The 15726-nt window shown below is 39.1% G+C and overlaps 1 protein-coding gene across 4 annotated transcripts; it reads left to right on the top strand.

Annotated features, from left to right (window-relative positions):
• The first annotated feature begins 272 nt into the window (after positions 1-272).
• On the top strand, positions 273-14517 carry atp5f1c (ATP synthase F1 subunit gamma). Of its 4 annotated transcripts, none has more exons than XM_043714117.1 (10): positions 273-376; positions 3306-3340; positions 5988-6119; positions 6777-6981; positions 7566-7709; positions 9197-9261; positions 11757-11912; positions 12450-12546; positions 13856-13893; positions 14382-14517. In XM_043714117.1, the coding sequence occupies exons 1-9, from the start codon at positions 336-338 to the stop codon at positions 13863-13865; spliced, it is 885 nt and encodes a 294-aa protein (XP_043570052.1). In that variant the 5' UTR covers positions 273-335; the 3' UTR covers positions 13866-13893; positions 14382-14517. The 4 variants fall into 4 exon arrangements, with proteins under 4 accessions (XP_043570052.1, XP_043570054.1, XP_043570053.1 ...); XM_043714120.1 differs by lacking the exon at positions 273-376 and adding an exon at positions 691-800; XM_043714118.1 differs by lacking the exon at positions 13856-13893 and having other exon boundaries at positions 274-376.
• The last annotated feature ends 1209 nt before the right edge of the window (positions 14518-15726 follow it).

Below are 15726 nucleotides of genomic sequence, written 5' to 3'. Positions count from 1 at the left end.
CTTTTTCTTAAACCTTTTCACCCATCCTCTTTGCGTTGCTTTCCCCCCCCCCCCGGTAATTTAAAATCTGAGGAGAGGGAATATTTACAACTTTACCGCTGGCAACACATTCGGAGGTGGAGAGGGTGAAAAACGTGTCGAATGGCCTTCTGGGAACTGTAGTTCGAACACCGGCTTGACCGCGGCCTGTCGGCGGCAGAGGGGACTACGGCCCCCAATGTGCAGCGCGCGGTTGGTGTTCCCACCTCGCCGGGTGTTCACGTGGACTAACAGCTGACGCATGCGCGGTTGCTGAGCGCTGACCTTCAGCCGTTTCCGCCCGGGAAGGAGTCACCATGTTCGCCAGGAGGGGTGCTTTGCTGTTTGAACCCCAATGGTAATGAACATTGTCTCTGCGTAATTAAACTGCGGCTTCTCCTTTTCGAGAGGAATGCTCTCAGTTAAACTGCAGGGCGGTGCAGTGTTCTCCTCCGTGTGTAATCGATCTGGGTAGATGACCCCAGGCTTGGAGGCCTTTTCCAAGGAAATCCTCTCTCTGCCTCCTTGCAGCCTCTGTACACCTCCTAGGATTGTATTTTGATGTGGCCTCTCGTAAACAGCTGGAAGGTTCTTCCTTTGTGTTTGGTTGGACGGATCCTACTTGTTTTTTTAAAAGCAAAAGATCCTAATGTAGCATTTATATAGCGCCTTCCACGGCCTCAGAAGAACCCAAATCACTCATGGGATGGAGTACAATGTTGTTGCATAGGAAGTTTGCTCACAGCAAGCTCCCCCCCCAAAGCAAATGTGACAACGACGAGGTAACCTGTTGATTGATGGCTAAGTATTAGCCAGGATACTGTAAAATTCCCCTCTTATTCGACTGAGGGGATAATATTGTGAAATTGCTTTCTTGTGTCCACCTGAGCTGATAAGTGAGATCTTGGTTATAAACAATTTGGGCAGAGATCATGTCTGTTGATGCAGAAAATACCAGAATATACAGCAATTTTGTAAAAAATCTGAAATGGGGCTGTTTTGTCATGAGTCTTTATTAGAGTGTTATCCAGTTATGATTACAACATTGGTGGTAGTGCTAATGACTTTACCATCATTCTTTAATTGTAGAAACGGTGAAGTAATGATTCTAGTGAGTCCCTGATTTATGGACTTCATAAAGTGATCCCGTACTCGGATGTAATTTTAAAGATCTGACACCGGTCACTTCCTCTAATTAGGAATTACTATTTTGCATTATTTTGCCTTGTGTTCAGATGTTTGTACAAATCAATTTAACAAAAGGAACCAGTTTGTAATCTGCAAACTAACTTAGTTGGATTGCAGGGCTAGGTCATCATGATATACAGTACTTTATAAATTTAAATGAATCTGCTAATTATGTAACTAAAACAAAAACAAAATCATGTTCATTGAACATAATGTAATTGTAAATATCCCAATGGCATGAAGTCCAATTAGCATGCTTACTTTGTGATGCAAATGCTGGACTGAATTGATTAGATTACTTAGTGTGGAAACAGGCCCTTCGGCCCAACAAGTCCACACCGACCAGCCGAAACGCAACCCACCCAGACCCATTCCCCTACATTTACCCCTTCACCTAATACTATGGGCAATTTAGCATGGCCAATTCACCTAACCTGCACATTTTTGGATTGTGGGAGGAAACCGGAGCACCCAGAGGAAACCCACGCAGACACAGGGAGAATGAAGATAAAATAGCTGTTACTGAATGAGGATTTTATGAGATATTAGAGATGTAAAATCAAGTTGAATCAAGGTACAACAGAAGTTTTGCCAAGGAATCGTCTTAATATTTGTAACATTGAAACCTTTTAAAAGTTTTCAAAAAGTGTTAGAATGTGTTTATCTGCGGTTTGAAAATTTATTATTTTCCCATTTATTGATTTTTTTCCCATTTCATTTGCTCATGGAGGAGATGACTTTGGTTGAGATGTGATACCAAAAGAAACAATAGGTAATTGGGTATTTTAACAGTACAGCATGTAGAAATTTGTATAATGAGGAGACTGGATTTCTCCTTATGATAGTCGATGTACGTAATAATCAAAAGCCACATTGATCTCCTCTGTTATCCTCCTGTTCAGCATTCTGTTAAATAATGATTAGGTTGAACCTGTTTAATTTATCTGAGTCTAGTTGTAGTGCTTTATTCCTGATCAGAAAGAGGGAAACTAATACTGCTCAGTTATTGAACCTGGACCACTTCTGTATTTGCACAACAGTCAGTGTAGGGATATAGCTGTGATGAACTACTTTCAGTGTTGGCTTGCAATACTCATTTGCTCTTTAAGTTTATCTTAAACCTTTGAGTTTGAGAAAACATTAGTTTGATTTGTGTACTGAAAGAGAATTTTTAGAATTGCCTATTCTATATTAAGGTATAAGTACTTAAGCAAATAACCAAAGAACTGCAGATGCTGGAAATCTGAAACAAAAATTGAAATTGCAGGGGAAGCTCAGCAGATCTGCCAGCATGTTTGGAGTGAAAGCAGAATTTTGTTCCAGTGACCCTTATAAGATATAATACTGTTAGAGGAATCTAGTTGATGAGGGGTAATGTAATGTGATCAGGTTTGCTGCTGCAAATGTGTGCGCAAATCTGGCTACTTTATAATTGATCAAAATTGTGTTTTGCCAGGATTTAGAATTCATGATATATAACCGTAGTTAATTCTGTACTGAACAAGTGTTGGACTTAAAGTAAGGTCTCCTCTGATGCTACATTATTCTATTTATATCGAGAACAAATTGTTCAAATCTTCTTTCTGACACCTATAGGCACTTTTTATATTAAAGGGACGTTTTTACTGACAGTAATATTTCCCATGGTGCATTTAACTGAACATTTCTGTGAACTTCAATACAGAGAAAAAATATACACTGAGAAATCAGAGTTAACATTTCAGGTTGAGTGATCCTTCCTCAGAACAAGTCATGTTGGATTTGAAACATTAACTCATTTTCTGTGTCAACAATGCTGCCAGATTTGCTGGGTTTATCTGGCACTTGGTTTTTATTGTAGGAAATTGTACTCATACAGTTCATACATTAAGCGACCAGCTTATCAAATAGCAACAAGGTGAACATTGCTGAGTTTTGCTATCTGCATTTATGCTTGCACATCCCAAGGTATTAGGAATGTGTCCAGGAGCATCAACCAGTAGATAAGATCACAGTTGTTAATTTCTGCAGAGTGGGTAGTTGAAATTCCTCGTCTCCCACCCAAATAATATATATTTCCTATTTAACTTTACTAAAGTCCAATCTCAATTATGTTACAGGGGCCAAGTTCGAAACATGGCAACCCTGAAGGACAGTAAGTACCCAACTTTCTTCATTATTACAGAACACTTTGATAAATTGAAGAGGTCAATTGTGAATGTCTTAAGCTTTGATATATGATTTGATTTATTGGTCTCGCATACGCTGAGATATAGTGAAAAGCATTGTTCTGCATGCTATCCAGGCAAATCATACCTTATATAAGTACATCAGGGTAATAGAACAGAATGCAGAATATCGTGTCATGGCTGCAAAGAAGATGCAGAGAGGGATCAACTATATCCGAGAGGTCCAGTCAAAAGTCTGATAACGGCAGGAAAGAAGCTGTTCTTGAATCTGTTTGTATATCTTTTCAAACATTTGTATCTTCTGCCTGACAGAAGAAGGTGGAGGAAAGTATAACCAGGGTAGGAAGGGTCTTTGATGATGATGGCTGCTTTTCCGAGGCAGTGGGAAGCACAGACGGAGTCACTGAATGGAAGGCTGCTTTGTGTGATGGACTGGACTGCGTTCACAACTCTGTAGTCTTGGGCTGACCACTTGCCTTTACAAGCTGTGATGCATCCGGAGAGGATGCTAAAATTGGTAAGAGTCAGCTTAAACAGTCATCAAATTAAGACTGCGGTAAGGAGGAATGTCTTCCCTGAGAGTCTTTGGAATTTCTTGCCACAATGGGGGCAGAGTATTTGTGTATATTTAAGGTTGAGAGATTCTTGATCAGCAGGGGAATTCAGGGTTATGGAGAAATGTTAGAAAATTAATGTGGGGTCTGTTGGATAGCCATAATTCTATTGAATGGTGAAGAAGGCTGAAGGGGCCAAATGACATATTCTTGTTCCTATTTCTTTAGGTCTTTATAAAGGACAGACAGTTCCATCACACTGTTGACACCTGTGTTTCTGTGTACTTAAAATATTTTTGCAAGTCGTCTTTGTGGTGGTGTCCTTATCTCTAGGCCATAATGTCCAGCTTCAATTTCTATCTGCTCTAGAACTGTGTGAGAACATGTCTGAAAAGATTAATTTTGTAATAATTTACATTGTTTTAATGGATTGCATTAATAGTGAGTCATCAGAGTGGTCAATGTTTTAACATACGTTGCATTGGGAGCTTTGGCATGGTGATAAGTAAAATAAAACCGTGTGTTAAATTCAGAGTTAAAATATGAAGTCAGTTTAGCAGTCTTCTGTTTGGGGGAAAAGAAGTGAAGCAGTGCTCTGAGTTTGCTGTCTGAAAAGATCTATTTTAAACTGAATTTCAGTGTATGGAAACAAAGACTGCTTAGTCCAAAAGTTGGGGACAAAAAGTGAGTGACTGTTAAACATGCAGGAATAAAATTTACATACTTTTATTAAGTGCCCTCTCATCAAAATTTATTTCTTGTCACTTCACCAGTTAGACAGAGAAACCTTAATAGATAAAAATAACTGAGTCCAAGTCATAGGAATTGTCTTCTTTTAGGTGGATAGTTTAATTATTTTGATTTTGTATTTAAATTCCCCACCAAAGGCATGTTATTTATAGAGTCATAGAGACGTATAGCACGGAAACAGACCCTTCGGTCCAACTTGTCCATGCCAACCAGATGTCCCAACCCAATCTAGTCCCAGCTGCCAGCACTGGCCCATATCCCTCTTAAACCCTTCCTATTTATATACCCATCCAGGTGCCTTTTAAATGTTGCAATTGTATGAGACTCCACCATTTCCTCTGGCAGCTCATTCCACACTCGTACCACCCTCTGTGTGAAAATGTTGCCCCTTACGTTTCTTTTATATCTTTCCCCTCTCACTCTAAACGTATGCCCTCTAGTTTTGTACTCCCCTACCCCAGGGGAAAGACTTTGTCTATTTAACCTATCCATGCCCCTCATGATTTTATAAACCTCTTCGAGGTCACACCTCAGCCTCTGACACTCCAGGGAAAACAGCCCCAGCCTGTTCAACCTCTCCCTATAACTCAAATCCTGCAACCCTGGCAACATCTTTTCTGAACCCTTTCAAGTTTCACAACATCTTTCCAATAGGGTGGAGACCAGAATTGCACACAATATTCCAACAGTGGCCTAACCAATGTCCAGTACAGCCGCAACATGACCTCCCAACTCCTGTACTCAATAGTCTGACCAATAAAGGAAAGCATACCAAATGCCGCCTTCACTATCCTATCTATCGCGACTCTACTTTCAAGGAGCTATGAACCTGCACTCCACAGTCTCTTTGTTCAGCAACACCTCCTAGGACGTTACCATTAAGTTTATAAGTCCTGTTAAGATTTGCTTTCCCAAAATGCAGTACCACGCATTTATCTGAATTAAACTCCATCTGCCACTTCTCAGCCCATTGGCCCATCTGGTCAAGATCCTGTTGTAATCTGAGGTAACCTTCTTCACTGTCCACTCCACCTCCAATTTTGGTGTCATCTGCAAACCTACTAACTATACCTCTTATGCTTACATCCAAATAATTTATATAAATGATGAAAAATAGTGGATCCAGCACCAATCTGCTGCAAAATAGTTGTTCATGTTCTTCCAGGAATATCCACAGCTGGTAATAACAATGTGACATTTGTAGGCAGGTGGATAAAGGTGACTTCAGGATGTATTTTAAACTTCATTATGGGATGTGAAAATATGGCCCAGGTAAAGCACTGCTTGATTAAATATTTGCCTATTTCAGTTACCAGGCGCTTGAAGTCCATCAAAAATATCCAAAAGATTACCCAATCCATGAAAATGGTGGCTGCAGCAAAATATGCTAGAGCAGAGAGAGAACTGAAACCAGCAAGAGTTTATGGAACAGGAGCTCTTGGTACGGTAACAAAGGCATCTGCACTGAATTATATAATGATGAATATTTAATGTAGATTGCTGAGTGGTATTTCTTTCTTCATCACTGCAGCAGTTTTGGGCAATACCATGAGCCTGTTTTTTAGTCCATGTCTTATCTAAAGTGTTCGGAGAGACTGAAAGCACGTGCTGAGCAGCCAACTGAATTAATCCATTCATTTTGTCCTGCCTGCAATTCCCGCCAAAAATAACTCAAAAGTTAAATTAGAAACAGTTATTCCATTAATTTGGAAATGAATTTAAATTGCTTCTTATCTTCTTCAAATTTGCAAACTCCCATTTCTATAAATGAGCAGTTAATCAGACATTGTATGAACGTAATGGTTTTGAAATGCTATGAAGCCGCATCATTGAGTGTTTTGGTGGACTTACTCTAGTTCTTTGGCAATTAGTACTGCCCATTTTTTCTAGAAGCCCACCAAATATCATGCATGAGTCTTACTGGCATTTGTAAAATCTTCCTTTTAAGTTACTGCGCTGTTTACACAGAAAATGCTGCACTTGATTGAATGGAATTGATTAAAATGTTAAAGTTGCTCAAGTTTTTTGTTTTGACAAATCTGATGAGCCACAATATGAATACAAGCTTTATCATTGACCCTGTTTATTTTTCCACAAGCTCTGTATGAAAAAGCAGAAATTCAAGCACCTGAAGACCAAGCCAGACACTTGATCATTGGGGTGTCTTCTGATCGTGGTCTTTGTGGTGGTATCCACAGTAATGTTGCTAAGAACATGAGAAATCAGATAGAGGAGTTGACTGCTGCAGGGAAAGAGGTTAAGATTGTTCCCATTGGTGAGAAGCTGAGAGCACTGCTATACAGGTATGTTATCTTTTTGAGTCTGAAAATCTGTCCATGCTCAAAAACATTGATAATTTACTCTAGACTAAAATACTATCACCTGAAAATAATGTGGGTTGATGGTATGAATACATGGCATCATTAAGTTTCTCTTTGTTATTTCCATTTTGGATGACTTGCAACCTCACCATCACACTAGTAGGAAAAGGTGAATATTTATTATATTTCTCCATAATCATTTTAAGGTTCATATTGTAACTACAAGTTGCTGATTCTGTTTCCTTGTTAGACTGTTATATTATATTTTACACTACTCAGTGCAGACCCCTTCACATCAGACTAATAATGAAGACAACCTGTCTTCAGATTTAAAGTATGAACAGCTTTCTGCTAAATCATCCAGACGATTACTTATATATTCATTTTGTTGCAAGGTAATACTCCACTATGGTTTTAGCAGTACTATGGTCTAATAATTTGGAGGCAAACCCAATGCTGAAATTACAGAAGTTGTAAAGCCATATTCTATAAGCACGTTGGGAAACTATTGACCAGTGTATAACTTTTCAAGTTCAGGCTGACTCCATTCTTGCTTTAAATTGTAGAAAACATGGAAGTCGAATGCTGGTGATGTTCAAGGAAATGGGCCGGAAACCACCAACATTTGGTGATGCTTCAGTTATTGCGTCTGAGCTCTTGAACTCTGGCTTTGAGTTTGATAAAGGTTCTATTGTATTCAACAGGTTTAGGTAAGTTACTTAGCGTGAGTTTTTTTTACTTTAGTTTTTTCTGTACAATCCACCTTCTCCCTTGGTTTTAGATTAGATTTTTTTTAGATTACATTACAGTGTGGAAACAGGCCCTGCGGCCCAACAAGTCCACACCGACCCGCCGAAGCACAACCCACCCATACCCCTACATTTACCCCTTACCTAACACTACGGGCAATTTAGTATGGCCAATTCACCTGACCTGCACATCATGGGACTGTGGGAGGAAACCGGAGCACCCGGAGGAAACCCACGCAGACACGGGGGAGAACGTGCAAACTCCACACAGTCAGTCGCCTGAGGCGGGAATTGAACCCGGGTCTCTGGCTCTGTGAGGCAGCAGTGCTCACCACTGTGCCACCGTGCCGACCAGTATCCTTCCGGTTGATTGTCCTTACGGTTCAACTTAACCATTTGCTTACGTTTTCTGCTTCCTGTGTGTGTCAATATTGCTATTGTTGTTTTATTAGCATCCCTCCTTTTCAAATCCACCACAATTCTCTTCACCTTGCTCAAAAGAAAAGTGGGGATCTGTTTACTTTCTGCAACTGGAGCTCCATCTTGAAAGGCCATGAACAGACATTACTTCTCAGTTTGGAGCCCACTTATCTCAAAATTTCCCTCTGCAATCTATTAATTACAGCCTCTGCCCTGCTCACAGCACTAATTCCATGTTGATCAAAGTCAAAAACGAAATCTCTAACAAAAGTGCACATCTTTGCATTGGGATACTAATACCAGAACTGAGGTGCAAGCATTATTGTTTTCCTCATAGATTTAAAGAAGCACATGGATTCTGCAACAATAAACTGATCAATCTGATTCAGGCAGCTCATTAAATGTTGGCCAGCCAACAATGCCCACATCTCATGAGTGATGAAACAAAAACAGATTTTGGGTGGCAAAGTGGTTAGCACTGCTGCCTCTCAGCGCCAGAGACCTGGGTTCAATTCCCGCCTCAGGAATCTGTATGGAGTTTGCACGTTCTCCCCATGTCTGCGTGGGTTTCCTCTGGGTACTCCAGTTTCCTCCCACAGTCCAAAAATGTGAAGGTTAAATGAATTGGCCATGTGTTAGGTGAAGGGGTAAACGTAGGGGAGTGGGTCTGGGTGGGTTGTTCTTCGGAGGGTCAGAGTGGACTTTTTGTTCCACACTGTAGGGAATCTAATCGCCTGTTTCAACACTGTAGGGAATCTAATCTAATCTAATCATGACAAGGCATGTTAGATATCAAGGGGCTTTTAAACAAAAAGCTTAGAGTATAATTTTCTATATAAATGCAAGTTAGTGAAATAAGTGGATCGCAATTAAGGGAAGTGCATGGGGTATTCCAGTCATGAGGCAATTTGCCTACACATGAAGTTATATGCATTGTAGTAACTGCATATTTAATTTGGAATTGTTTTGAAAGATGTATAATAATTGCATCTTAAATCCTGCCACAGATAACGTCTCCTTGTTTTTAGGTCTGTGATTTCTTACAAGACTGAGGAGAAGCCAGTCTTCTCTTTTGAGACTCTTACAAATGCTGGTAAGTTACCATGTCTGTAAAGTAGGTAGATGAATGTGGTGTTACTCTGATTCACCTTGTTGAATTACCACTTTCTATTTAGATAGTTTATTGCAATTTATAAACAAATAATTGACATTGTAACAGTTCTCATTCGTACCAAAGTTACAATATCCTCACAATGTAGTTATATATTATACTCTAACTTTGCAAAAAGGAGAAGGCTGGTTGGTCTGACATGGGTAATATTTTAGAGTCCATTATTAATCATGAAATCGTGGAATACTTTGAAGTGTGTGTAATTTGGGCTGAATCAGCACGGCTTCAGGGTAGATAATGCCTGACAAATCAGTTGGAATCCTTTAAGGAGATAACGAGCAAGTTAGACAAAGGAGAGCCAGTGGATGTGATCTATTTGGATTTCCAGAAGGTCTTTGATATTATGTTGCAAAGGAGGCTGCTAAATAAATTAAGATCCTGTGGTGTTAGAGGCATGTTACTGGCATGGATAGAATATTGGCTGACCTGCAGAAAGCAGAGAATAGAGATAAAGGGGTCTTTCTCAGGATTACAGCTGGTGACTAGTGGAGTTCTGCAGGGGCCCACATTGAGATTAAAACTATTCACGTTATACATGAACCATCTGGATGAAGAAACTAAGGACATTGTTGTGAAATTTGTACATTACACAAAGATAGGTGGATGGATAGGTAGTGTTGAGGAAATGGTGAGGTTGCAGAAGAATTTGGACAAGCTAGGAGAATGGCAGATGGAATTCAATGTGAGGAAGTGTGAGATAGGAAAAATAGAGGCAGAAAATATTTTCTAAATGGGCAAAGGCTTCAGATATCCGGATTCTCTTAAGGTTAATATGCAGGTTCATTGGTCAGCAAATGCCCAATATTAGCATTAATTTCAAGAGGGCTGGAATAGAAGAGATGTATAAGGCTCTGCATTTGAAATATTGTTAATAGATTTGGGCCCTATACTCTAAACTGCACTTGTAACTACTTGTTAAAATACAAACTGTAGGAGCAGAATTAGGCCATTTGTCCCAACGGATCTGCACTGCCATTTGATTATGTCAGACCTGTTTCTCAACCCTACTCTTCTGCCTTATCCACACAATTCTTGATCCCTTCACTAGTCAAGAACCTACCAATCTCTATTTTAAATATACTCAAGGACTTGTCTCCATAGCCCTCTGCGGCAACAAGTTCCACAGATTCACCACCCTCTGACTGAAGAAATTCCTCCACATCTCATTTTAAATGGTTGTCCCTTCATTCTAAGGCCATGCCCAAGTGTCTCCAACCAGTGCAAAACACACTTTATTCTTATGCTACAATTAAAATACAAACAAAAAGATTGGTATAAATTTATTGGAAATCTTGACAGTATAATAGATTATTGGAACGGTTGCTGTTTAGTTATTAAAATGGTAACATCCTATAAACATAGCCTTGGGCAAAGGCAAAATCATTAAAATAAATTGGCTGACATGCAATATTTCTCCAGTTCAGGGGAAAACACCAAGAGAAAATTCTGGCCGAGAAAGAGGGCGGGCCGGGGGGAACTCAAGATTTTTAGCTGTTGCAGGGTGAGATACATGGTACCTTCAAAACTCAGCAGTGGAAAACTAAACTGAAACCCTGGTTCTGTGGGAGCCTGACCCCACCCCTCTACGCTGTATCCATTGTTTTAACTTTTTAAAAAAAACCCAAAGCTGTTTACATTATTAACATGGAAGTGATAGCTCGCTACCTTTGGTCTCAACCTATCTTCATTTTTTAAAAAAAGACAAAATACATTTCTTAAAGCCAGAATAAAATCACATGTGTGTGTCAGAGTTGTTATCTTCTGGCCAGAAGGTGTATTTGAATTTCTTGTAACAAGTGGAAGAAAAATAATTATTCCTTAAAATATTTGCCAGCCCACTTGTTTGCCTTTAAATTTATTCCATTCATTTGAATGTTGGTTACATCGATGATCAATGAGCATTGCCGATGTGTTTATTCAGAATTGTTATCTTGCCCTATTTGAATAAACATTTTCAAAGCTCAAATATATTGTGTCTTTAAAGGTGACCTCACTTAACAAAAACTGTGGCTGTTTTATATTTAACAAGCAATAAGTTGAACTTGCTTTGGATTTAATAACGAGAGGTCACGCTTTCAAGGTGAGAGGTGGAAAGTTTAAGGGGGATATGTGTGGCAAGTACTTCTCACAGAGGTTGGTGGGCGTTTGGAACGTGTTGCCAGCGGAGGTGGTAGAGGCAGGCACAGTATATTCATTGAAGGTGCTTCTGGATAAATGCATGAGTAGGTGGGGAGTAGAGGGATACAGATGCATAGGAATTGACCGACAGCTTTAGACGGTATATTTGGATTGGCTCAGGCTTGGAGGGCCTTTGTTCTTTAATCTTTATTTTCACATCATTTATATCATTACACTAATGTAACTTTTCCATATTTTTGATGACCTAACCACTAATCAGTCTTTAACTTTATTTCTAGAGAACATTAGTGTTTACGATGATATTGATGCAGATGTTCTGCGAAACTATCAGGAATTCTCTCTAGCAAACATCATCTACTTAAGCTTAAAGGAATCCAGTACAAGCGAGCAGAGTGCTAGGATGACTGCTATGGATAGTGCCAGCAAGAATGCCTGTAAGAAATATTTGTTATCTTTGAAAAGTATCTTGTGAGCTTTACTCATGATTTTCCAGATTTACACAGTGAGATTATGAGGTCTTACAAACCAGAAAAGTGTCGCTTGATACCTGGTATGGTTGAATTAGTTGAACTCACAGGAGCACTACAATATCCCTTAAAACACATAGGCCAATGTAGAGAAAATTAGCTGCTATTTCTTTTGATCATGGCTCATTAATCCTTGTAACTGGAGCATTAAGAATGCGATAACAGAATAGAATTGGCCATCATCCCTCAGACCTAATGAATGGTAGCCGTTGAAACGTAGTACTGTCAAACAGCTGTTGCCACTTGAATCACACCAACAAAAAAAATCAATTCCTCAGAAGCAGTAATTTTCTTTGGGGAGGGGGGGAAAAGTGGAGGAGTGGGTGGTGGTGGTGAATTCTCCAGCATTATTTCCATTGACCCAATGTTCACTCTTGCCTCTCTCTGATTTTATTCTCTATCTAAAAGCTAATGTATATAAATAATAATGTTTTTTTGTTTTAGCGGAAATTATTGACAAGCTGACTTTGACATTCAATCGCACTCGCCAAGCTGTCATTACCAAGGAGCTTATTGAGATTATCTCCGGTGCTGCTGCTCTGTAAGTATTGTGGTGAGCATTAACTTGTTGAATATGGGGAAAAGAAACTAATGGTTTTATTGGGGACCTTCTATCTATGTATCTTGAACAAATTGAAGGTGGAAATTAAATCTCAATAATATGAAATGTAGATCCCAAGATACAAAAGCTGTTGTAACTAAGGCAGAGGTAAAAGAATAAGAAAATTTAAGATAGGTAGGGGTGAGGCCATGATGAGATTTTTAAAAGTTATAGTGCTAGTTAATCAGGAACGAGGTCAGTGAGCACACAGTATTGATGAACCTCCCAAATCCATGACCTCTACCATCTACAAAGAACAGAAACAGCAGGTACACGGAAACTTGCAGCACCACGTTCAAGTTTCCCACAGAGTATCACGCCATCCTGATTTGGAACCATATCACCAATCCTTCACTTTCCCTGGGTCAAAATCTTGGGATTACTTTCCTAACAGCACTGTGTCTCTACCTCTCATACATAGACTATAGATGTTCAAAAAGACAGCTCACCATCATCTTAAGGACTATTATGAAGGGTCAGTAAAGGTTGGCTTTGCTAGTGATGCTCATTTGCCAGAACAAAAAAAAACATGGGACTTGGTTGGAGTTGAGACATAAGCAGCAGAGTTTTGAATGACAATGAGTTCAACCTGATGCTTCCACTAAATTTTTGGAACTGCCCAATTGTTTTCTGTGATTACCCTAAGATATTCCCTCTTTTGTTTCCGCTGTCAGTGATACATTAATGGTATTTATAATCTTTAATCTTGAAGATCTCTCTGTTTTCTACTTCAAAACCATAGATGAAAGCGGGAACTCCTCTGTTTTCTATGACATTTAAATCTTGTCTTTGTAAGGGTGTTTTTCTTTTCCCTTGTTATTTGCCTTATACAGGGTTATCATGTCACTTTTTTTTGTATAATTGAATGTGCCCCCATCTGCTCTTTGTTCTAACTAATCCAGTGTCCTGCAATGTTGTTTTTAATTCTTGTTAAAGTTTATCATAATAACACAAGATTATATGTGAAGCTTTGCTTTCATTGTATTTGGTTTTACCTTTTGTTGTGGTTTGTCACTGCACCAATTCTGTTCTTGTCATGCATGGCTTTAAATTGTATGTTGTATCGTTTCATTTGATGTTTTTGTTTATTCTTTTCATATTACCTTGAGTATTGTTGTGACCACATTACTTGGTTTTATATATGCCTTGCTGTCTTATTTACCATTTTGGGCTTAAATTTGACCATGACTGAATTGCATGTACAGATTTATGCATCATTTCTTTTTTGTTTACTTCCTGCAAATACAAGGAGTTTTTAAGTTTACTGCAGTACTTTTGGACCATGAGGTAAACGTTTATACTGGTACAAGTGGCAAACATAGATATTGCTAAATGTGCAAGGGCTAGTAGTATTTTGCAATATAGAATTTTCTGTTCTTCCTGTGTGTTTATTGCCATTGAAGAGAAGGTTAATATTTTCTGTAGTATTAATTTCAGATTTAGTCCAGCAATGTAACCAGGAGTGGTTAGGTACATTCCATCACAATTGGGAAATACCTGACATCTATTCAGCGGCTTCTAAAGGAGCTGTCTAATTTGCAATTTGAAGCACTAGAGGCACAACTCTCAGTTAATGACTGAAATATTGTATTATATTTATTTTAAATACAGAAATTAGAGTTTTAATCTGCCTGGACTCTGTCCTGTGATTAACAGTAAATATTTCACATTTTTCACCCTGACAGAAATGCATCTCAGTGGTGACAGGTTTTGTACTTTGTTCATAATGGAATGAATTCCAATAAATTCAGTTACTTTTGTTATTTATTTTGCAGATAAACATGGGCCTCTAGAAGCCGCCAGTGGCAATGTGAAAATGTTTGATGATGCTGATGGACAATATTTCTGGCAAATTCATGGAAATCTTCTGAAGTTTGTAAATTATAACAATAAAAAACCTTACACAGTAAATGGCTTCATTTCTTTTTAATCTCAATTGGGGCAGAAAGTGGTTTTAAAAAAAGGACTCGAGGGATATTTTGGTTCTGGGAGGGATAAGGCATGAGGGTAGAAATGTAGGAAGTGGGGTGAACACAGTCAACAACAATGGAGGGATAACCTTGGCTGAGGAGTATTTGCTCCCTGTGAAAATGAGTGGTAGTTCAGGTCTAAAGTTTAGAAAATTCTGTTTAGAAAGTTGAGTCTATTAATCCAGCTTGGGCTGAGCTTCATTGGAACAATTTGGGAGGCCATGAGTGCAGAGATCAAAATGACAGTGACATGAAAATTTTAACTGGTGAGCAGCTGGAAAGTTCAGTCAAGATTACAATTCGAGGTATTCGTCAAAGCCATCCCATTTGCATGTGTTGACCCCAAATGTCAAAAAGGCCACATTGTGAGCAGTGAATACATACCATTAAGATGTAAGTATAGAAAACACTTCCAGCCAGAGGAAGCATTTGAGGCCTCAATGAACAGGGCAGAGATAAAAGTACATGAGTTTAATCTACTGCTCTGACATGGGAAGAGCAAGGAAACAGTGCAGGTTCTGCACGTGATACAAAAGTGGACCAGGGTAGGATGGAGCAGTTTGTTCAGAATTCAAAGTGTGAGAGAAGGTATGGGTAAGAGGTCACAGAAATGATAGAGGATGGATTTTATTTTTATTTTTTCTTGGAATGTCATTGTTGCTAGCAAGGCTAGCATTTGGTGTTCATCCCTATTTGCCCTTGAACAGAGTGGCGTGCTGAGCTATTACAGAGTGCAGTTAATAGTCAATGACATTTGAGAGTCTGGAATCATTTAGTCCAGATGAGGTAAGACAACTGACTTCCTAGGACACTCGTAAACCAACCCTTGATCACAATGGTTTTGTGATCCAAAATTACTGAGGCTAACATTATTATCATCTACATTTATGAATTGAATTTGAATTCCACCAACTGCCATTGTAAAATCTGAATCCATGTTCCCAGAGTATTAGTCTAGATGTCTGGATTGCTAGTCTAGTGGCAGCATTGGCCACCATCTCTCCTCAAGCTGTTGAATGCGGAGGCTGGTAGGGGAAAGATAAGGACAAAAGGGATATATTGTAGTTTGAGAAGACAAAGTGTAAAGCTTGAAATGGTATAAATGCATTTGAGGGCCCTGTCAAACACAACAGAAGTGTATCCTTTACTG

The sequence above is a fragment of the Chiloscyllium plagiosum genome, chromosome 23 (genome assembly GCF_004010195.1).
Source record: "Chiloscyllium plagiosum isolate BGI_BamShark_2017 chromosome 23, ASM401019v2, whole genome shotgun sequence".
NCBI lineage: Eukaryota > Metazoa > Chordata > Chondrichthyes > Orectolobiformes > Hemiscylliidae > Chiloscyllium > Chiloscyllium plagiosum.
The sequence above is the reverse complement of the archived record's forward strand: the minus strand, read 5'-3'. Positions and strand labels throughout refer to the sequence as shown.

Excerpts from the sequence above, each read along its gene's own strand:
- atp5f1c (XM_043714117.1), top strand. The coding sequence starts at position 336 with ATGTTCGCCAGGAGGGGTGCTTTGCTGTTTGAACCCCAATG. Across the intron at positions 3,341-5,987 it reads CATGGCAACCCTGAAGGACA|TTACCAGGCGCTTGAAGTCC; the intron begins GTAAGTACCCAA and ends TGCCTATTTCAG. Across the intron at positions 9,262-11,756 it reads TGAGACTCTTACAAATGCTG|AGAACATTAGTGTTTACGAT; the intron begins GTAAGTTACCAT and ends CTTTATTTCTAG.